A 22,745-nucleotide genomic window follows, 5' to 3' on the forward strand; every position below is an offset into this window, starting at 1 on the left:
ATGTTTTTGCTCTCCTGCATTCTGTGTCCATCAGAAGGAGTAGAACTAGGGAAGTAAGAAGGACATACCTCTTCAATGTTGGCCTCGATTTCATCATCCACGACTCTGGAAACAGAAAGGAAATTTACTATTAGAAGGTTGGGGAGGGTGAATGGGAAATATTGCAGAAGTCACCCTATAAAATGGGACAGCAGTGTTTAAATCCAGCATGCTGTGGGAGAGGGGGTCTCTGCACTCTGAGTTTCTGCCATAGCACAGCCCCTTGGCAGCAGAAGCTGAGGCAGAGATTCTCTGTTGGTTTTGGGGTCCTTATTGAACAGCACATGGAGAAAGGGCTCCATGAACTCACTTCTGGCTGGACTTTTTCTTAGCAACTGTTCTGTTCAAGCACCCTGCCATTGAGCCACAACCCCAGTCTCAAAGGACAATGTTGAAGTTTCATGGGAAACACTCTTTGCCACGGGAGGACTTTCATGGTGAGACCTGCCCATAGGGACCTCTAACTCTTTGTCCCATGCAGGGCTGGAGTAAGCCATAGAGAATCTGCTGAGAAAGTTAGCTGACTCTCACACAGTCTCTTTCATAGGCTGGATCCTTCCATGAGGGTACTTAAGTCTAGGAGGGGCTTCCTTGAGTACCTACAATCTTAAACTAAAAGTCCTATCTACAGACCTGTGGCTTCACAGAGGGGGAAGGGACTTCTCAGTGCTGCTAACTGGCCAAAAGCTTGGCTATTCTGGGTCAGGGCAACAGTTTTGAAGGGCAGAGAGCTCATGCTGGAGCAAGCAGAGAGGGCTGGCAGTGCCTGGGGAAGGCTTGTGGTTAGCAGGGCAGGAGAGGGTTTGACCAAGAGCAGTGACGTTGCAATGCTATTCGGGCTTGTCCCCATCTCATCAGGGGAGACTAAGCCGGACGCACAGAGCTCCTCCCACCACACCATGTGATGATCCAATGGGTCCCTTCCCTGCAGCAAGCTTCAACCAAACCAGAGAGCCTGTGATGGCTGGGAGTCACAGCCACACTCTAGTGACATTCGCTGTTCACAGCTGTTGGGCACTGGAATGCTTTCTCTGTGGTGTCTTGTTTGAAGCAAAGGTTTCCTGGTCTCTCTCCCATGGCCTCTTCCCTGTCACAGGAGGTGATGGCTGGGGTCTAGCCTGTGCCCACCCCATCAGACACAACCTATGGGGCTTTTGTGTCTTTGGCATAGGGTGTCCCGACCATGGTCCTCAGTACAGCCTTGTTCCTGTCCTTCCCATCTTGTCCCTGGTCCGTCCATCAGTGCTGGGGTCCCCATAGCCTTTCAGTGATCTTCCTTTTGCTTAGACAGTGCAGAGTTGGTTCTGTCTGCTGGCCAAATGATTGACACAAGGACAGATGTGGCAGAAGCTACTGTGAGTCGAGGCCACAGGGACAATGGTAGGAACTTGCTATGTCTGCCTAAAAGCCTTACCAGAGACTTCCTGACTAACAGGGAAAGTTCTGGATGCATGGACCATCCACATTGTCACTTACATGTGGCCTGGGAAAGCAAGGGTTATACAGTGTATAGGCTAATAGAGGGTGTACACAGGTTATTAAAATGATATTAACTATTGATGATTCAGAGATGAACTGTGAACCTGGACTACAAACTACTCACTTCCCTAGCTGAAAAAAAAAACCACATCCTGCATGTTTTTTCCCCCTTTGCTTTTTCGAGTAGAACCCTTAGAGCGGTCCAGTTTACCTATCCTTGCAATGACCTCATCTGAGCTCCTGTCTCCTCCATCCTCATATTCCTCTCTCTGTCCAGCCATCTCACTTCCTAGCTCCACCTCCCTAGTGCTGGGGTTAAAGGTCTGGGCCGCCCAATACTGGGATTAAAGGTGTGAGCCACCACGGCTTGGCCTCTAGTGGCTTAGCTCTGCACTCCAATCTCCAGGCAAGCTTCATTTGTTAGAACACAAACAAAATATCCCTACATAAGCCAGTATTACAGAAAAAGAAAAGAGAAGGCAGTCCAGGGTCAGGAACAAAGGAGAGGTAGCAGAACCTACTGGTAGTCGGCCTTCTTCTCTGAGAAGACGCGGATGCAGAAATCTCCATCCTTGTGGGGCTCGAAGGTGGAGGGGACGACCACGTACTCCCCCGGGGGCAGCTTGAAGCGGTTGAGTACCTCCCGGAGGTTGATGAAGGTATCCGACCGCTCCCTGGCTCGGGTTGTGAGGAAAAAGTTCTTGCCAAGGTGGATGTTCGTCTGCCCTGTTAGCTGATGTTAAACAGAGAAACAAGACAAAGGGATAATGGGGACAACAGCTCATTTTAGATGAGAAGCAACATTTCCACTCCAAACAAAACATGACTGGTAAGGAGCTTGGGTGTGACCAGGCGTGACAGGAGCTCCCCTCTCCCATACACCTTGCTCTAGGAGACTCTCAGGGTGCCAGAGGACCCAAGTCAGTTCTGGGTTGTATTTCACACACTGATAAAATGAAAGACAAGGCTCGGGGGCAGAGAAACCAGATGCCACTTAAGGCTGGGACTACAATTCCTTAGTTAGTGCTCAATACAGCTCAGCTGTCTATTGGTGAAAATAGGACTCCCATGGGTGAGTCAGGACGCCTGGTATGACCATTTAATACCTGGCCTTCTGAGTCACCAGGCTGTTAAACATCTTATACCTGTTAACTGTGACCTTCTACAACTCAGTTCATGTCTACAGTGCATAGGGAGGTAATGGCCCACCATTTATACTGGAAAAGAAACAAAAGCTCAGACAGATATGTTGTGTGTACAGGGTCACCTAGCCTGAGAGTTGGGTCCAGGAGAATATGCAGTTCGTTCTCCCCCTCCCTGCTTGTTCTGGAGCCACAGAGGCCTTGGTGACATGCTTCCTGCCGTCCAAGGGCAGCGGGCTGCCACCACAGCCAAACTCTACATGGCTTCTCTAGGGCCACGGGGAAGCAGAGAGCACTGATGAACTCTCCAGACACTTTGTCCTGAGCTTAGTCCAGTGGGATTCAGAATTGGAGCCATCCCTGTGGGGCTCAGAGAGGACAAGGGCTTATCCCTCAGCCACCAGCCCCTCCCAAGCTCCCGCTACTCCCTGAGTTCAGGCAGGCTAAGCCTCAATCATGTTGGCAGCTGGAACCCTGGATTTGGGGGCTGACAGGTGCCAGACGTACCTCCTCTGGAACCTGCAAAGTAAAGAAGATTTACGGATTCAGATGTGGGGAGGATGAACACACCAGCTCTCTGACTGACTCTTTTCTGTGGCTTTTCTCTGTAGCTCTCCAGCGCTATTAACTAGTTCAACACAGACTCAAAGTGGTTTGTTTGGTCACATCGGAAGAAAAGCCCTCTCAGGACCTGGTGATACTCTCGAAGGGCTCATACCACCATTCCTGCCTGGAGACACGTGGTTTCAGGTCACTAGCCAGCTGCGTAGAAGCCCACATGCACCTCTCACTCAGGGAAAGTAGGGCTGGGTGCAGTCGGAGGAAGAAGCCACAGGCAGGCCAGCCACATCCAGTCTGTATGTATTCCCTCCACGACATCACGTTCCCCCACTGGTCTTAATTTTCTTACATTTGAACGGGACTGGTAGCTGCCAGAGTCCTGCCCAACTCTGAAAGCCCACGACTAGACTCCCAAGTGCACGTGTGAGGAGCTACATTTCACTTTGCATTTCTGAGCTGTCCTGCCCAAGTCTGACGTCCTTAGCTTCCGTCCCAGAGACCGGGAGTCCAGGGCCTATGTATACATCACAACTGATGGGTTTTGTCCCACTCTATTTCTCGGGTTGGTGGATGGGGCTCAGATCAGCAGCCAATCAATCAGAAGCAGCCACATTGGCAGGGCTGAGCACAGCAGTTAAGCCTTTTCTGGGTTCCCAGTGTGCTAGGAGTATGCTTGGAGTTGGTGGGCAGAAGCCCAGCTTCGTAATTTTTGCCATTTTCCAAAGCCATGTTAAGGTTACTCAGGTGACCTTGAGGAACATGGAACTGAGGGAGCGAATGATGGGGGTGGCTTGCAGAACTAGGAGGAGCCCAGCAAATTGCCAGATTGTACTCATTAATCAAAAAGGCACCTAGGCAGCCACCCGAGGTCTTCTGTGCTGTGCTCACCTCCTGCCAATCAAGGCCATGTTCTCTGCAGCAGATCCCTGACATGAAATCAGGTCTCCTAGCCTTAGCCCTCAGTTTGAAGAGGAGAGACGGCCATAACAAGGCTTCTCTCTGGTACAGTCGAGCAGGCATGGCTTTCCTTTGGCTTGGAGGACAGTGAGGGGGTTTGTGAGAGTGGGGATGCAGCCAGCAGACCCCGGGGGAGCACAATGACCCTTCTTTCTTCTGTCCTGGGCTCTCTCCCATCCAGGCCAAAGACTTGGCTGGGCTCTGACCATGAGGGTCTCTTGGCTCAGCCCAGCCCTCACAATACTTGGTGTGCTCTAGAATATTCTGTCCTAGCTTAAGCCTTTTCTGTTCTTTGGAGTTCGCTGGGCTAACCAGAACTCCATCCAGGACTAAGGGATGTGAAAGGGACACAGAGATCTTTTCCAAGCACGGAACTCTTAGAACGGTAGTTATGGAGGCGCAGAGAAGGGCCAGGAGGTCCTTGGAGACACAAATAGCTGGGCAGACCTTGTGTCAGCAAAATCTAGTTGTCCTGGCATCTTTACTTGGGCTTGGCCAAGTTCCTGTCTTTTGTCTTGTGCCAAGTACTGAGTTTGGGGTCTGTGTGCTTGGGGCTGGGAGGAGGGAAGGGAAGGCAGAGTGCAGCCCCACCCTCTGCCCATACCTCATAGATGCCAAAGCCGATGGTATGCATGTCCTCGCCCATCTTCCTCTGCCGCCGCCGGTGCTTCTGGATGAGGCCCACCAGGAAGGTACAGCCTCTCTCCCCATCCTCATCATCTTCATCTTCTTCCTCCAGCTTGATGAGGTACTGAGGGTTCATCCAGAAGGTATCTATGGATAGGGACAGAGGAGCACAGCCTTGAATAAATGCCTGGGAGCTGGGAACTGGGCTGGGCCCTGGCCTTGGGGTTGAGGGCGTGGGACAAGGATGGGGAAGCCAAGCAGAGGCCAACCCCAGTCCCTGGCTGGAGTAGCTACTGACTGAGGAGGGTTATAGAGGCAGATCTGTACCTTTCATGAGAAAATGGCTTCCTCTGGTTCTCTCCTTCTGGCTTAAGGATTCTAATAGCTCAGGTTGGCCTTAAACTTGCTGTCTCTCAGGATGACTTTGAACTTCTGATCCTCCTGACTTCACCTCCTCAGTTCAGGGATTGCTAGCACTAGGAATTGAATCCAGGGCTTTGTGCATGCTGGGTAATCACTCACTCTACCACCTGAGTTATATCCTTACCCCCACTGCGAAGTCTTCCCAAAGGCTCATCACCCCCTACTCAGAGCAAATGGAAGGCTGCTGGGGTCCTGGCACACCCTGAATCTCTGAAGTACCTAAATCAGAAATTTCCCCTCAAAGTTCTTTTTTGCTTTTAGGTTGACTTGTCTTGGTGCTTCCTAAGGACATTTATACTGTGCCTGTTACTTTCCCTTACCCTGTGGTGAATGCAGTGGCCAGGGGTATCCTGTGCCCTACTTCGGCATCTCTGTCTCTTGCTCGGCCTCATGGCATCTCTAACATCCCCACTTCCAAGACCCATCTTTGGCAAGACCCTGAGTCACTCCTGATTGAGGTAATTACACTAAGCGCCTCCTGTCCCTCGTGTAGTTAGAAGCGTGGTCTTGCAGAGTTGGCAGCCATGGCACCATTTCTTTCTGCAAATCCAGGTGTGTCAACATACACTCATTCACGTATGAAGCTTCTAGGCTACCTCAGTAGCAGCACTGAGTAAATACTGTTGAGGGAGAGCATCTCACAAGGCCAAGAGCATTCACTCCCAAGGTCCTTGAGAGAGTCTCCTGACACCCCCACCCCCATCTAACAGATGTGGGGTGTTTGAGTGGGTGGCAGAAGGGTTTCCCAGTGGTGTCCTCTAGAACTGCCCCTTGGACACTGATGCTGGGACTAGAGGGACTGGCAGGCCACAGTCTATTTGCTCTGTAGGTCTGGTAGCTTTGGCTGTCCTGGAACTTGCTCTGTAGAACACACTGGGCTCAAACTTAGAGATCTGCCTCTGCCTCTCAAGTGCTGGGATTAAAGGTGTGTGCCACCACTGCCTGGTTGTTTACATTTCCTAAATGAACTTGACCCTCAAGAAGGTGGAAGACTGCAACGAGAGGCTGGTGTGCCCCATGGATGCGGTGTGTGAGGGCCTAGGGTAGCTAGCTATGAACTGGGCCTTAGCACTGCCTCTGTAAAGCGGACGACAGCCATAAGCCCAGAGGATCTGGGGCCCAAAGGGTTTATCAGGGCAAAGGCGTGAAGGAAGTAGTATGGCTGAGAAGTCAGAAGAAGATGCTGAGACCAAGGCTGGTGGTGAAGGAGAAGAGTGAGTGGCAGCTACGTCCCGTGGGCGTCCAGGCCGATGTGGCGTATCTATCAGGGTGGGATGCCATGGCTGCAGCCTCACATAGCCAGGGCCCTTACTTGGGTAGTTCCTGCAGCCCCCTGCAGTGGAACCTCGCCTCCAGTTCCCATCCATCTTGGTGAGTTTCCACTTCTTGTAGGAGTCACAGGTGAGGGTATCAGGGGTCAGGTTGCAGATCTCCAGGCGAGAATAGTGCCTCAGGAAGTCACTGAAGGACATCCTGGCAAAGCAGAGACAGGGTGTCCTGAGTTATAGAAGACACGGGGCCGGCTTTGGTCTTCTACCTGGTCAGACTAAGAGCTGCATGGGACCCGGTGACGGACACTAGAGCCACAGACTCAGAGGGTCCCAGATCTAGTCCTGTAACTGCCTGTTAAAGTAAATGACTTTGAGCAAATTGATGAGCTCTCTATGCATCCCAGAGCTCTCAGATGTGAAGTGAAAGCCACGCATAAATACCAGCTGAGACATCATATGAGCTCTTAGGGTAAACAGTAACCATGGTAGGTGTTCTCTGGGGCAGTGCACACACCGAGGTCCTCTGTTTGCCAAGGACCTGATTTCTTTCTCTTGAAGACTTCTTTTATTTCTATTATGCATGTGTGCTTACATGACTTTATGTGCACCACATGTGGGCAGGAGCCTGAGGAGGCTAGATCTAAATCCCCTGAAAATAGCGTTACATACAACTGTGAGCCACCATGTGGGGCTGGGAACTGAACTCAGGTCCGCATGAACAGAGAGTGTTCTCTCAGCCCTTGTGACATTGCTCAGGGTGTCAACCCCACTGTGGAGACGGACAGTTTGAAGAGATTTAAAAGTTGTTCAGGATCGTATGGAGAATTTTCTTTCTCTGTTTTTAGACACAAGTTCTTGCAAGATTGTCTAGGCTAAGCAGCTTAGTCTCCAGTTTGAGAGCCCTCTGCCTCACTTCCTAGAGCGCTAGGATTACATAAGTGCAACATCCTGCCTGGCACTTAGGAACGGCAAAGCCAGGATGCCATGTCACATGCCCTCAGTGTGTTGAAAGCATTTCTGCTGGATGCTCTGGTTAGCAACTTTCCTGTGAGGAATACTGAGGCGGGGCTCTTGCCCTGGAGCCTCCACTGTCTTACCAGAATTCTCCGTCTTCTTGTCGTTCTGTTAGCCTGGCTCTCACTTCCGGGTCTACTGTGTTCCAGCTGGGGCAGCTGGAAAGTAAAGCAACAGGAGAGGCCTTAGGAACGGGTGTGTGATAACGACCATTTCTCTTCACGGTCCCCAAAAGTCGAGGCGCGGAGCACACCCACTCTCCCTACTGAGGGCCTAGGCCGCCGGAAGGAGGGAGTCATCCCTCCTGGACCCAGGCCCCACTGAGGAACACAAAGCACAGCCTAAGGAGCACAGAACCTTGTACGGGGAGCAAGGGGAAAGGCCATGCTCTCCCGGAAGATGACGGATAGGAGAGCAGAAAATGAGCAAGTCCCACGATCCAGGGATGAGGGAGCATCACCTGTTCCAGGCAAGATGCTCCTGGCAGCTCTTCTAGGGGCAACTGGGAATCCACCAAGGACCCCCAGAGCCAACCTGGAAGGAAGCCTGCCAATAGGCTGCTGAGGCCAAGGCTGCCTAGAACAAGTCAGAGAAAGGGTGGAGGAAGGGGAGGTGTGCAGTAGGGAAAGAGAGTGTGTGGGGGGGACCCAGAGGAGAGACTAATGGAGCATTTGCCCCCAAGGGTTGAAACCTAACAGCTACCAGCAAGCCCTGGAGGTCAACAGGCACAACTCTGCTCTTGGCGCAAAGTTCATGTCCTTGAGATGGAAGTGTTATTAGGACGAGGGATGCCTTTTAACTGTTTTTTTTTCTCTTTTACATTTATTTACTTTGCATTTGCACGCATGTTTCTGTGTGTGTCCGTGTCCGTGTGTGTGCTACATATGCCAGCAGGGTGGTGGTATGCTCATGCCACAGAGCTTCTGTGGAGGTGGGAGGATAACTTGTGCTACTTGGTTCTCTCATTCCTCCACGTGGGTCCCTGGGATCAAACTCATGTCATCAGGCTTTAGTGCCAAGCACCTTTGCCCGCTAAGCCATCCCACCAGCCTATGGGTGCCTCTTCCCCAGAGGGTCCAGTAGCAGAGTGAGTTTGAGCTGGAAAACAGCATGCAGGAGAAAAGAATGTGCCCTGCTGGAGGCCTGAGCCTGGGCACAGCACCTTAGTGCAGGGAGTGGTGTCCTGTTTACAAGACCCTTTAAAAGGGCTCAGTCCTGGATCCCACTTGGTGTGAGTGGTGAGTGACCTCAGAACCTCACTTCTTGGTACCACACACAGTGACTCCTCACTGGGTTTCAACAGGTCCTAGTAGAATGCATGTACCCTGGCTCATCTTGCCCTCCCCACCCACCCCGCACCCTGGCTGACCCTGCACCCTGACCCCCCCACCCTGCATCCTGGCTCACCCCGCACCCCGGCCCATCCCACACCCTGACCCCCCACACCCTGTACCCTGGCCCACCCCGTACCCTGAACACCCCCACCCTGGCCCACCCCCGACCTTGACCCACCCCCCCGACACCCCCTCTCTGCACCCTGACCCACCCTGCACCCTGTCCCCCCAACCTGCACCCTGCCCCCCACCCTAACCCCACCCTGCACCCTGTCCCCCCAACCTGCACCCTGCCCCCCACCCTAACCCCACCCTGCACCCTGGCCCACCCCCCTCCCGCACCCTGGCCCACCTCTCTCCCGCACCCTCACTGCCCCACCTCGCACCCTGGCCCATCCTGACCCCTGGCCCCCCGCCCCCCACCCCCACACTCTGGTCCACCTGGCACCCTGCCCCCCCAACCCTCTCCCCCTCACCCTGGCCCACCCTGCACCCTTCTCACTTGTCATTCCACTTCCCGGTCCATTCTACTTGTCCCCAGGGATTCCGGATTCGGATCAATTTCTGTAGGCTTCCTGAGCTTTCAACCTGATGGATTCAGTTGAAGGAAAAGAAGCGGAAGAGGCTGAGAGTCATGAAGGCTCGTACCCCCCCCCCAGCATGAGTCAAGTGGATGGAGGAGGCTCACAGAAGCAGGAAGGGGCTTGACCCTCAGACCCTCACTGCTGCCCAGGTCTGAAAAGCTAAAATTAAACCCCAGGCACGCGGGAGGCCTCCCCCCAAATTCCAGGGAAGCCAGAACTACATAGTGAGACTCTATCTCAATACAACACCACCTCTCCAAAGCAAAAGTAAATAAATAAACCGAAGAAAATGAGAATTAAGGCCCCCAGGATCTGGCTTTTGGAGGGCTGGACCTTTAGTCTTTGTCAGCAGCCTGAGGTACAAACAGCCTGGCCTGCCCTGGTGCCTGTGTTTGGGGTGTTATGGCTAAACCTCAGTCAGCTAACTGGAATAGGATGTACTTTGGGCTCTCAGAGAGGCTTTCTCACTTGCTTAAAGGTGTTGGATGAAAGGAAGATGCAGTTTGGGAATTTTTTAGTTTTTGTTTTTTTTAGACAAGGTTTCATTGGGTTACCCAGGCTGGCCCTGAACACATGAACCCAAGTGACCCTCCTCTGCACTAAAGTTATTGGGACTTCAGGCCCATGCCACCATAGCTTCAGCTTACTTGTAAATGGCTCGGGAAAAACAGCCATGCGTATGGAGAGAGCATGTGTGGCAAACTCTAGCAATGTTGAAATGCATAAAAATAAATCTCTTAAAAAAGTCCTAGCATACGGGAGACAGAGGCTAGGATTACAGGTATGAGGCACCATGCCCACTAACAGTATCTTGAAGAGTATAAAATACCATACAGATGCAAAGCGTTGTGTTTGGGTTTTGTTTTAAAAGCTGGTTCAGAGATTAAGTCGGAACTCTCTCGAAATAGAAGAATGCCTGCAGCAGCCGCTGTGGCCAGCAGGGGGCAGCGCGCACCGCGCTGATGCGGGCCTGGAGGCCCCACCCTGGACAGCCAAGTACTGGGGTGCGGGGGTAGGGGAAGAACTCGGTCCTCCCAGAGGGCCCGTACCTCCTCAGCTCCGGTGACGGAGTACGCATGTCCTTTCACCAACTTCTGGTATGTTACGGCCTCCGAATCCGCAGCACTGGTGATCTGCAAACACAGTCAGCAGCTGCTCCAACTCTAATACGAAAACGACCCAAAGAAATGCACAAGCCATGGGGCCCAGCCTGGGGAACTCGGCGCATTTATCCTGCCACCTGGAGGAGCCCCGTGGCACTTTCAGTTGCTGATCGTCAAGGAGCAAGTGGGAGCACCTATTCCCAAGCACACCCCTCAGCCGTCTTTTGGATGGGGAGGGCGTGAAGGAGGTGCCTGTGGGGACCGTAATGATGACACCCAACGGGCACCTGTGGCCAAGATGCTCTGGTCTCCCATCCCAATCGCTACCACACCCAGCTCAGTTGCACAAACAAGATGGCAGTTTTTATCTCCAGTTCTCTTCACAGTCAGTGTATTGGACCGCTAATTCCTCAAAACCACCCCTTTTTTGGGGGCACAGACTTGGGAAACTCCTGGGGCCTGGACCATGCCCACCTCCCATATCCCTGTTGTTGAGGTTTGCCTGCAAAGCTATTTTGGGGAATTACTCTCTGAAGTCTTCTCCAGGACCCACGGACACTGGGACAGAGTGAGTGAGAAGCTGCTGGGTGCTCAGACAGCCCTGCAGGTTGGGGGTGAAGGTCTGGAAACCAGCAGAAGGGGGCTGGGGGACTTTCCTGGAAACTGGGTTCCGTGAGTGGGGTGATTCAGAGCAGTCAGAATGGAAAATGGACTGGGGACAGAAGGGCTGGAGACACCATTTCTATGCCAAAAGCACCCCCAGGTGGCCTGGCTGTTGCCTAGCAACCCCTGGCTTCAAGAGATGAGCAGTGTGGTGAACAACGGATGCACTAATGTTCTTAATGAGCTTCCGGGTGCTCTCAGGGCTTCCCCTGAGCTAGGGCAGACCAGGGTGATTCCAGAGGGTGGTGTGGACTTACGTCGATAGAGCAGCCGAGCAGGGAGCCTTTCTGCAGAGCCTTCTGAATGATCTTGAACAAGTTGGGAGGAGGCTTCCTCAGCTCATACCACTCAGCGATGCCTCCTGTGAAGTCTTCAAAGCCCTCGGTGGTGGCGCCACCTGAGAGGGCTTCATAGCACCCATTGATCCTGAAGAGGAAATGCATGCTGACACTCACGGCCCTTCATGCTGCTGACCCTGTGTGGTCATCCCCGAAGGTGCCATCCCACTCCAACTCAGGTCCCCCCTCACTGGAGCTCATGGGGTCCTCTGCTTTTAGTCTCCTTATCTTTATCTCCAACTTGGGGTACCCAGGAAGGCAAGATGCTATCTCCCTAATCACATTCCTCCATGGCTGGGACATGTTTTCAGAACTGTGCAGTCTGGTGCTGGAAGGACTTAGCAATGATCTGGTCCAGCTCTGGCGTGGACTCTCCCACTGGCCCAGAGGGGAGATTGGCTGGTTGACTGTTGGACAGTTAGGTGCTTAAAAAGACACTTTAGCCATGAAGCCGGCTTCCTGGGAAGCACACAGCGGGTTCCTGCGTTCACTCCTACGACTTCTCCATCAGTCTTCCTGGCTGAAGACTTGAAGCCTCCCTCCTTTTAAGCCTAGGTCTGTGGGGATTCTAACCCCAGCAGCTGCTAAAATGGACTCACCTCAATGCAGGGGGTCACTAGCACCAGCACCTGAGGTCCCTCTGCAGAGGGACTCACACCCTGGGCAGGCCCAGCACAACTCTGGGCAAGCTGGGTGAGACACAGCTAGGATTGGAACTGGGAAACCAATCTTACCAGCCACGTGACTTGTTTTGCGCGGGTTTCCACAATCGCCCTGTCTCTGCGATGGGCAGGGTTTTTTGTATTTTGTTTTCCTCCCTGGTAAAGCTTTTGCTCTTTTCAGTTGGTAAAATGCTATGGGGCCCACCAAAGAAGCCGGGTTCCTTCTCAAGCCCAGAGCAGTCAGCCCCAGAATGTTCCAGTTTACTTAATTAAAAACAGCAATGACTGCCATTTATCAGTACGTCATGTGACCCGGCATCATGCCCACATTACCTCCTTGAATTAAGAGCCCAGTTTGGGCCAAAGTCACCCTTTTGTAGAACAGAACTTCCACTCAAAACTGTCCCCGAATAGCTCCTGCTGCTTTGGAGTCCAGCAGCCGGTGCAGGGTGGGGTGTTGGGAAGGGCGTGGTTACTTACTTGGCATAGGCCTTCTCCAGCAGGGCACTCCAGAACTCGCTCCCCTCAGCGGAGTGCACAAAGAGGAGCTCCCCGTCCTTAGTGGGCAGCCTGTCATCCACCACCACCTCCACCCATTCGCCATATTGCCAGAACTGCAGGGCAAGGAGGACAAGAGAGGGTGGCGCTGGGACTCTGAGCCTCAGCCTCACCAGCCCCTTGTAGGTTCCCAAGATGCTCTTCAGTCTCCTATGATAGGCACGCCCCTCACCAAGCAAGAGAGGATGGTGGAGCTTGTCTGTGTCTCCAAACCTGCCCGTACTCCTTTCTAAGATATCATTTCTCATTTGTCATCATAAAAAGAGGAAGTTTCTTAACGTCTATCTCAAACCTCAAATAATAAGCTTTTTTTAAACTTGTGGATTACTTCCTGAACACATTACTTCCTGTACACCGAGATCTACCTACATGGGTCATTCCCACTTGCCACTCTCAGGCTGGGAAAATCTTGTCTCTCCCCCAGCATCCTCTGCAGAACAACACTGATCTCAGGAGTTCGCAAACCACCAGGGACTGAGGGACTGAGGTGCCAGCCACACCAGGAGACTCTTGAGCCCTTGAGCCTGGGTGAGGAGGTGCCTAAGTCAATTCTTCAGTTACCTGGAAGTGGAAGATCCCAGCATAGTTTTCCTGGAAGCTCTGGTCTAGAGGCACAACCCGAGCCAGGACTTCCTCGTTCAAGGTGAGGGAGGCAATGGCGGCCAGCAGCCAGCAGTCCCCTGAGAACACAAAGTCAAGAGTTCTTGTCAGATCTAAGACTTGTTCCTACAGCTGGGGGTTTGACAGCCAGCATTACCCTTGTATAGATGGAGCAGTATTTCAGATAGTCCTCATCTGAGGGATAGGCCAGTTGTCTGGGTGGATATTTTAATGGCACTGCCAAGGGACAAATGCCACATTGGATGGATGGCAGGGTACAAGAAGTGAGGTTCAGTCTCTGCGAAACTCGGAACTCTGGGGTGGCCGAGCTGTGTCCTTGGAGCCCAGCTCTGTGACTGACACAGGAGCTGCCATCATCATGGATGAATGGACTTGACTGGGCAACAGAGGCTTCCGTGAGAAGAGATTCTCCAGGGGACTTCGAATGAGAGGAAGAAAATGCAGCAGCAGATGGAAAGGGGCCGACATTGCACCTCTCTTAGGAGAAGGATTCGGAGACAAAGAGGAGATGCGGGCTGGCAGCGTGACCACGGGAGTATTCAACAATGTGGAGGAACAGCCGTGAGAAGTATGTGTGAGTTCAGACTGACTTGGAGGGTTCCTGCATAGAGGCAGAGCTCCCTTCTGGGATGTGGACACAGAAGAGACTGGCCAGGGACAGGGGCAAGGAGATGAGGTTCTCTGAGCCTCAGGCCCATCCTTTGCAAAGGACAATGTATGTTTAAAGCAGGCAGACCTCATTGGTGCCCAATGTAGGAGCTTCATGTAGCAAGCTCCACGGTCATTCCCTGCAGTTACAAACAGCCTGGTCCAGCACCAGCACAGGACAGTTTGCGGACAGGAACACTGGTGGTCAGGGACACTGCTCAGTACAAAATACCAACAAAGGGGGAGGCGGGAAGAGGAGGAGGGTATTTACTGCAGTCTTAAGAAAGGAACATTTGCTTAAAATTTTCCACCACAGAGAATAGTTTGCCCATTAGACGTACTGGCGACATTTATGGGGTCCTGAATTCTGGTTGGCTATTGAGCAGATCCTGATGGAACCTGAGCTAGATGATTCTGCTGACACAACGGCATGTCCACTTGAGGCCTGGACATGCTGTGACAAACAGTGGCGGTGAGTGGAGAGTGAGCACACAGCCTTCCTAATTAGTCACTACGTAACCAAAAGAAATCAAACCGTGTCGCTCCTGAAATAGGGTGGGTGGTGCGGTACTGTGGATGTTGTAGTTTTCCGCTCACAGTCATCTGCTGCCCTCCTAGTGACACCAAGACCGTCCCTGGACTTGGTCTCCAAGGTTCAGCAGCTAATGGCTCTGTCCCCAGTTCCAGAGGAGCACTCGAGCAAGGGAGCATCGGCTGACTTCAGTGGCGGGCTCAGGAACAAAGTGTAATGGCCCCCAACTGAGCTTGGGGTAGAAGGGGCGGGTGGTCTCCTCTGCATTGCCATCTCTAAAGATGGGCGTGGACTGAAGAGCTGCCACCGTCCTGCCACCGTGGAGGGACAGGCCGTCTGCCCGAAACTCCGCCAATGCTGATGAAGACATGAACGATGCAGGACAAGCCAGGTCCCCGAATCAAGCTGGACCTAGAACCGGACCTGGCTTGAAGTTTTTCAGTCCCATGAACTGATCATTCCCGTTTCCTCACTCGGCACACGGGGCTGCAAGTTCCTGCTCCTTCATTCTAGGGGCAAATGGGCAAGACCCGTTACTTCCTCAGGCCTTCCTGCGTGTTGCCCACTGCCCTAAGAGAGTCAAATACCCTTCACAACAGCTCCAGGAGGGCAGTTAAAGTTAAAGTTGAGAGTAAAAGGCTCGGAGAAGCGCTGTGCCCTGTCCACAGTCAAACAGCTACAGGCCCAAGTTTTAAAGATGCGACTTTATCAGCTGTTGGACTTCCGGAGGAACCCTCTGGGTCAGTGAAGCCATTATACAGCCCAAACTGGAGACTCTCTGACATGCAGAAGCTATGGAGTCCCTGGGAAATTTGGTAGTGATTATTTAGCTCTGGCTATAGGTGAAGCTGAGGATTGGTACAGATGGACATCTATCTGGGGGTTGCTTTCCCCATATAATCCCAGGTGGCGCCGTGGATGGACCTGTGGATTCGGTGATCAAAAAGACCTCCAAGTTGTCTGAGATCTCCTACTGTCCCATTCAAGCCCCTACCAACTCTCCACATTGAGAGATCAGTTCACCAGGCACCAGCTGCTCCTGGGGTGGTAGGAGCCCCCTTTTCATCCTACTCCTCCTCTTCTTTTGGCCTCCTTAGGAGCCAGGCAATACCTGTGAGTCTAACTTTCCTTGGGTTCCTTGAATTTTCTAGGAATCTGGCAAGCTGCTTAGATTTGAGTCTATCCACGACACCAGAAGGAAGAAAGCCTGGGGTGGGACGTGTGTGTGTGTGTGTGTATGTGAAAAAGGACCCAACATTAAGGAGTCAGACCTGAGCCATGAACTTCCACAGATCCTATGCAATGTTATATCAAATCCTGAGCATCCGCCTAGGGCATCCCTGGTACTGTCTGAGCCCATCAGTGATCATCTTCCCTCCCTTTAGATCCCCTCAGCCCCAGCAATCAATGCTTTTACACCAGCATGCACGTGGAAACACAAGCATGTGTGCAGGGCCAGCCCATGGTTTTTATAATCTCAGCGATCACTACAGATCAATGTGCTATTCAGGGAACAATGACTCTGAATGCAGGAGAGCCTTTTGGAAGGTGACACTGTATCTGTTTGTTTGTAGTTCATTTATATGCATCAGAGTTCAGATTAGGTTCACGTTACCGATAGCCAGCAATCCTGTGTGCTCTGATCACATCGTGGAAATCAGCCGTCTTGCTTTACAGCTTCTGGCCTTCTTCCTTTATGTCCCAGAAACACATCTTCAGCTTAGCCAGGTAGGAATTAGACTCTTCTCAACCTGCCTTTGGAGAGGACCGCTTTCCTCATCACTTGCTATCCAGTTCTTCTGAAAGGTCATGATGCCAGAGGGTCCCTGGGTGGTAAAGCTCTGGCTCCAGACTAAACTACCTGCTTAGCTCAGGTGTCCTGGAAGGGGCACAGTCCAAACACCTCCACCTCAAGTCTCTGTTCCTCCTACCAACTAAGAGGAGGTGGTGGTGCACACCTTTAATCCCAGCACTCAGGAAGCAGAGGCAGGTGGATCACTGTGAATTCAAGTCCAGCCTGGTCTACAGAGTGAGTTCCAGGACAGCAAGGACAGTGAAACCCTGTCTCAAAACAAACAAACAAACAAACAAACAAACAAAAAAACAAACCAAACAAAACTCAAACAAACAAACTAACAAACAGCCCCCAAAACCAAACCAAACCTAACAGCATCTAACGCTTGTACAATACTTTAAAGCTGTAAAGGAATAGTCTAAAATTTTTAGGACCTTCTCATAGCCCTCATGAGATGTTTATCACTATTCTTATCACGAAGGTCAGGAGGTCTATGGAGTGGACTTCAGCAGGTCTCACATACATATTCTCTGAGCCCAAACCCTGGGTTGTTTTTGTTTTGTTCTCTTGAGACAAGGTCTCACTGTGGAGCTCTGCCTGGCTTGGAACTTGATAATGTAGACCAGACTGGTCTCAGCCTCCCAGATCTCTGCCTGCCTCTTCCCCTCTAGTTCTGTAATTAAAGCTATGTGCTATCACGCCCAGCCAAACCTTGGGTTTTGCTTCAGAATAGCACGATAGTCATTTCTTTTTGATCAGGAGTACCCAGTTCCCACTAGGAACACTCAACTGCAGTTCAGATTCAGCACGAAGGAAGAACACACTAACAGGGTCTGTAAGCCCTGGACTTTAATAACCTAACATCAGTTCATTGTCTTAGTCACCGTTCTGTCCCTGTGAAAAGGCATCATGACCAGGGCAACTCTTACGAAAGAAAGCGTTTAACTGGGGGGCTTCCTTACGGTTTCAGAGAGGGAGCATGGCGGCATGCATGTCACGGAGGCAGTACCTGAGAGCTACATCCTGGCCTGTAGGCTGAGAGAGAGAGAGACACTGGGCCTGGCTTGGGCTTTCCAACCTCAAAGCCCACCCCCAGTGACACACTTCCTCCACCAAGGCCACACCTCCTAGTCCTCCTAATTCCTTCAAATAGTGTCATTCGCTGGTGACTAAACATTTAAATACATGAGCCCCTGGGGCCATTATTATGCAAACCACCATATTTGTGAAATACTAAAATTTATCTCTTCATTGTGAGACAATTCACCAAGACAATATGAAAGGTTACCACTACAGAGCCAAGAAATTGACACTAAGATCACAGCCAAGGCAAGAAACAAATGACGGACATTTGCGTTTGTTGGTGTTGGTGTTGAAACAAGATTTCACTGTGTAGTATAGGCTGGCCAAGAACTCAAAAATTCTCCTGCTCCAGACTCCTCTGTGGTGGGATTACAGATGTGCCCCACCACACCCAGCTTGTCATATAAATTTTATAGTCAGTCATGCGTTCAATTTTTCAAACTCAAAGTCCAGTGAGTCTTAGAGGCCAGGAGAAGAACATGTTGGTTTTTAATGAAGTGGAAACTCTTAAAATCTCATCTCATATTTTATTCCTTCTTTTACCCTTATCAGCAGAATATTTTTAAATAAGTTGGGAAGCTCCAATAACCAATTTTTAAAAAAAATATCAATTTATATACACTTTCTTGACATCAGTCTCTATGCAACGATTGCGCTGTTGACATGCTCAAGGCTTGTCAAGTGCCAGGCTTGTGCAAGAGTTTGTGTATATTTGCACAGTATCCAGTCCTTTCACGGTCACTAAACAGTACGGGGTAAATATCCATATCCTATTTTACGGTTATAACCGGGTTCAGTGGGGTTTGTGGCTTACCCACCAGTCCCAGAGGGTAAATATCTGCACCATTGTCTGTTCATCTAAGCTTATCCTTCATGCCCTGCTTTGCAAATAGGCTGCTGTCACTCCCAGGTTCAGCCAGTTCAAAGGGCAATGCCTTAGGACTTCAGTACTCCAGAGGTAACCTGAGGATGTCTGCAGAGAACCCACGCCATCAAGGTCAGAACCTACCTTCTGTAAAACATTTTATGAAACACTCCCTTCTGGATAATCTTGGTGTCTCCAGGCAGGTGCTCTAGCTGGAGACCTCCCTGCGGTTCTTTCTCAGCGAAACTTGCTTGGGGCAGTTAGAGGCTGGGTAGGTAATGAGCCAGCTGGCTAATTTGGAGGAGTCTGATCACAGATTAACTAGAAGGCTACAAAGAGAGGTGACTAATCTGTTTTAGCTCCAGGAACACCCTAGAAGGCGCCTTTAGGGACCAGGTGGTCACATGGCTGGAGCTTGAGAAAAAAAACAAAAAACAATTATACAGGTTTTACCTTCACTTACGAGAGATTGAAGACTTGAGCACAGTGTTTCTCATGGGCATTACTTTGGCGCTGCTCTCTAGTCATACAGGAAGAAACTGGTGGGAGGGAGGGTGAGATGTCCACTCAGGGCTTGGCTCCCTTTTGGGGGAAGGACTGTCTGTCTCTTCACATTGAACCTTGAATTACCCAAACTCCTGTCTTCCTTCCTCTCCTAGAAATCATTGCTGTTGTTACACAGGTACGAAGCTTGTTTATGTTTTACTTCCTGTGGACTATTTTTGGGTCCCTAAATTACTCTCTTTATCTCAACACAGAAACACTTGTCTCTGGAGTCTGAGTGCTGGACCGCAGTGGGCAGAGATTGAGTCAATACCCTCTGCTTGCTTCTGTGATTAGTTTTATACCCTCTAACCTCTTCTCTGCTTAGGAGCCCCCTGACCAGTAGACACAGAGGTTATGGCTGCTGGTGTGGTTTAGCCAGTGGGGGACTGGACACCAGAAGCCAGGGCGTGCTTACCCTGGTTCTTCTGATGACATGGTACAGGGTTTTAGAATTCTGGCAATGGCCCTGAACCTGCAGGTTGGGACCCAGAGAAGAGCCATGGGGAGCTGTTGGCTTTTACTAACTACATGTTCAAGAGCCTGCCTGTGGGGGCAGAGACAATCATCTACCCTATTTTAAAAAAGAAGCCCATATTCTCCATTGCAAAGATTCATTATCATAAAAATGTCTCTTCCTCTTAAATTGGTCTATAAACAATATGATCCCAATAAAACAGCAAATGAATTTTAAAAATCGGAACCTGGTTGACGCCTAAGTTTATAAGGAACATTAAGTGTGAGACACCATCAGAAAACAGTATCTAGGAGAGGCCTGGAGTAATGGTGCACCCTGTGATGCCAGCACTTGGGAACTTTGATGGAGGTGGGTCATCTTTCTATCTGTTGTTTCATTGGTTAATTAATAAAGAAACTGCCTAGGCCCATTTGATAGCCAACCCTTAGGTGGGTGGAGTAAACAGAAGAGAATGCTGGGAGAAAGAAGCTGAGTCAGGAGTCGCCATGATTCTCCCACTCCAGACAGACGCAGGTTAAGATCTTTCCTGGTAAGCCAGCTCGTGGTACTACACAGAATATTAGAAATGGGTTAGATCAATATGTAAGAGCTAGCCAATAAGAGGCTGGAACTAATGGGCCAGGCAGTGATTAAAAGAATACAGTTTCCGTGTAATTATTTCGGGGCATAAGCTAGCCATGAGGGCGGCTGGGTGCCGGGGACAGACCCGCCGCTCATATTACAACAGAGTGGCACCCAACGTGCTAATGAACTCCACGTAAAACCTGAGAGGGCTTAAAAAGGACACAGAGAGAATTTAAGACAGCTTTTTGCTGTTTGTGGGTTGTGTGCGGCAAAGAAATTGTCCTGACTCAGCAACAGAAAAAAACTGGCTGTTTTAAAATGCCGGCTTTCTGGGCTGTGCCGCCATCGCGATCTCTGCCTGGCTCCCGCTGGAGACAGAGCTTTTGAATGGAGCATTTGGAGTAAAGTGCTACGATTTGTTTGATGGCAACTAGACTCACTGTGTGCCTAAAAGGAAGTCATTTTGTGCTGCGGCTCAGAGGCACAAGCAGCTCCACCATGCTACTGGTGCAATGTGCAAGAATCAGAGGCACGAGCGGCTCCGCCATGTTGGACTGGGCGGGGCAAGCAGGCAGTACCTAGGAATGTCACAGCTTAGATTCTTAAGCGCTTAGCGATTTAAAAGCACAAAACAAAGTGCTCCTGGATAGTAAAAAAATTACAGATTCACAATAGAACTGATTCAGACACTGTTGGATGAATGTACATAGGCTTGAGAGAAAAAATATATATAGAGAGAGAATAAAGTTAATGCCCTTAAAAAAAGGGGGGTAAAGTCTTTAAAGAGACAGAGTACAGATAGTTGTAGATTAAAAGAAATAAAGAAAAATAAGCCACGTAAAAATGGAAAATTCACAGAGAGTCTGGATTCTTTGTATTATTGTGTTTTCTTTAAAATTTTTGACTGTGAAGGAGCTAAGTACAGAGAGACATTTCATTATATGGGCTGCCAAGCTAAACCAGAATGGATATAGGGGTATTATGATTTCAGAATATGGGTCTAAGGATATGATGCTTTGGAGAGGGTCTTCTTTTGTTTTCACAGAGGACGAGACCCTGTTAATTGCTTCTATCCCAATATGGTATGATAGACCACGCCCTCCTGAAAGGTTGCTATGAACACCTTCAGAAAATTACTTCACTCAACTGCCGACTGAGATGACCCTGACACACAGGTTACACCATGAAAGATCTGAATACAGCGCCCCCATTCAGCAGGAAGCAGTTTGGAGAGCAAAACTGCGCCCATGTTCCCAAATATTGTTTATAAATGTTCTTTTACATTTAAAGGGGGAAATGATATAGGTATGAATAATTTGCATTGGTGTGGATTTGAAGGTCAATTTTGTTATATGTATATGCATATTTCTAATATTGATTAAGGTGTTGTGATTGTGTAGTTCATTTAAAAATGTAATGTATAATTAGGAAATATAGGTTGCTAATGGATAATCATAAATAATAGTCAAGCTTGTACTCATGTTAGTTAGATTTTCTAGATGTGCATAGATATATTTCAGCTAGATAGGCATTCTTCATATCTTTCAAAGACTGCAGAATATGGTATTTAATGTTTTAATAATTTAGGGCTTTTCATGACAATGAGACACGTCTGCTCCTGGCAGTACCAATCTACTTTGAAGATGGGCATCGAAGAGGATCCTTATAGAGTTTGATAGCCATTTGAGCAAGAAACTGTTCTTGCCTGGACTATTGCATAAACTGGACACAGAGAACCCACAGAGAGAGGACTGCTACACTTGCCTAAAGGTGAGATGATCTTTTGGGATTCCTGATTTATGAAAGAGTCTACGAGACATTCTGCAGGACACAGCAGATAGTGACTGAACTGTCTTTGAAATTTCCTGCTTCATGGAAATGTCTGCTGAACACTATGGGCCTGAAGGCCGAAGATGGATGCCCCAACGGTACAAAAGAACTTTGGGTGACTGTACAGGCAGCGAGATGTCTCTGTCATTTCTAGAGTTTTGGATTTCTTGTTTGCTTAGGTAATATTATATCCTTTTGGAGTCTTTGATGGAGTTAAAGAATGGTTAGTTATAGTTTTCCTTAGTTATGATAAAGGATAAAATAGATATAAATATTGTAACTGTAATTCTTGCTTGATAACTGTTTTGTTATATGTAATTTTACTATGTCAAAGTGAACGCCTTTCTTTTTTGTTTAAACAGAAAAAGGGGAAATGATGGAGGTGGGTCATCTTTCTATCTGTTGTTTCATTGGTTAATTAATAAAGAAACTGCCTAGGCCCATTTGATAGCCAACCCTTAGGTGGGTGGAGTAAACAGAAGAGAATGCTGGGAGAAAGAAGCTGAGTCAGGAGTCGCCATGATTCTCCCACTCCAGACAGACGCAGGTTAAGATCTTTCCTGGTAAGCCAGCTCGTGGTACTACACAGAATATTAGAAATGGGTTAGATCAATATGTAAGAGCTAGCCAATAAGAGGCTGGAACTAATGGGCCAGGCAGTGATTAAAAGAATACAGTTTCCGTGTAATTATTTCGGGGCATAAGCTAGCCATGAGGGCGGCTGGGTGCCGGGGACGCAGCCCGCCGTTCTTAATACAACAGAACTTAGGCTCTCAGACGCATGCCTATCACATGCTCCCTGCCACACACTGCCTTTTCACCTCAAATCCCCCTAAAGCAACAGAGCTAAGTGACAAAGAGACCACAGATTAAAATCTCTGAAACTTGGGGCTGGAGAGATGAATTAGAGGTCAAGAGCACTGCCTGTTGTTTCTCTACAGGTCCTGAGTTCAATTCCCATCCACCACACAGCAGCTCACAACCATCCAGAATGAGATCTTGTGTCCTCTTCTGGCCTACAGACATCATGT

At 49.9% G+C, this 22,745-nt stretch overlaps 1 protein-coding gene across 1 annotated transcript in view; it reads right to left on the reverse strand.

Moving 5' to 3' along the window:
- Positions 1–22,745, reverse strand: part of Capn2 (calpain 2) — a 58,937-nt gene that overhangs the window by 15,151 nt on the left and 21,041 nt on the right. The window contains exons 3-13 of the mRNA XM_057770890.1: positions 13,317–13,435; positions 12,678–12,811; positions 11,455–11,623; positions 10,481–10,564; positions 9,350–9,435; positions 7,597–7,671; positions 6,541–6,701; positions 4,783–4,952; positions 3,168–3,179; positions 2,040–2,251; positions 69–105 (exon numbers count right to left, since the gene is read on the reverse strand). Coding sequence (XP_057626873.1) covers positions 69–105; positions 2,040–2,251; positions 3,168–3,179; positions 4,783–4,952; positions 6,541–6,701; positions 7,597–7,671; positions 9,350–9,435; positions 10,481–10,564; positions 11,455–11,623; positions 12,678–12,811; positions 13,317–13,435 — 1,259 coding nt within the window. The remainder of the gene's footprint in view (positions 1–68; positions 106–2,039; positions 2,252–3,167; positions 3,180–4,782; positions 4,953–6,540; positions 6,702–7,596; positions 7,672–9,349; positions 9,436–10,480; positions 10,565–11,454; positions 11,624–12,677; positions 12,812–13,316; positions 13,436–22,745) is intronic.

The sequence above is a fragment of the Chionomys nivalis genome, chromosome 5 (genome assembly GCF_950005125.1).
Source record: "Chionomys nivalis chromosome 5, mChiNiv1.1, whole genome shotgun sequence".
Lineage (NCBI taxonomy): Eukaryota > Metazoa > Chordata > Mammalia > Rodentia > Cricetidae > Chionomys > Chionomys nivalis.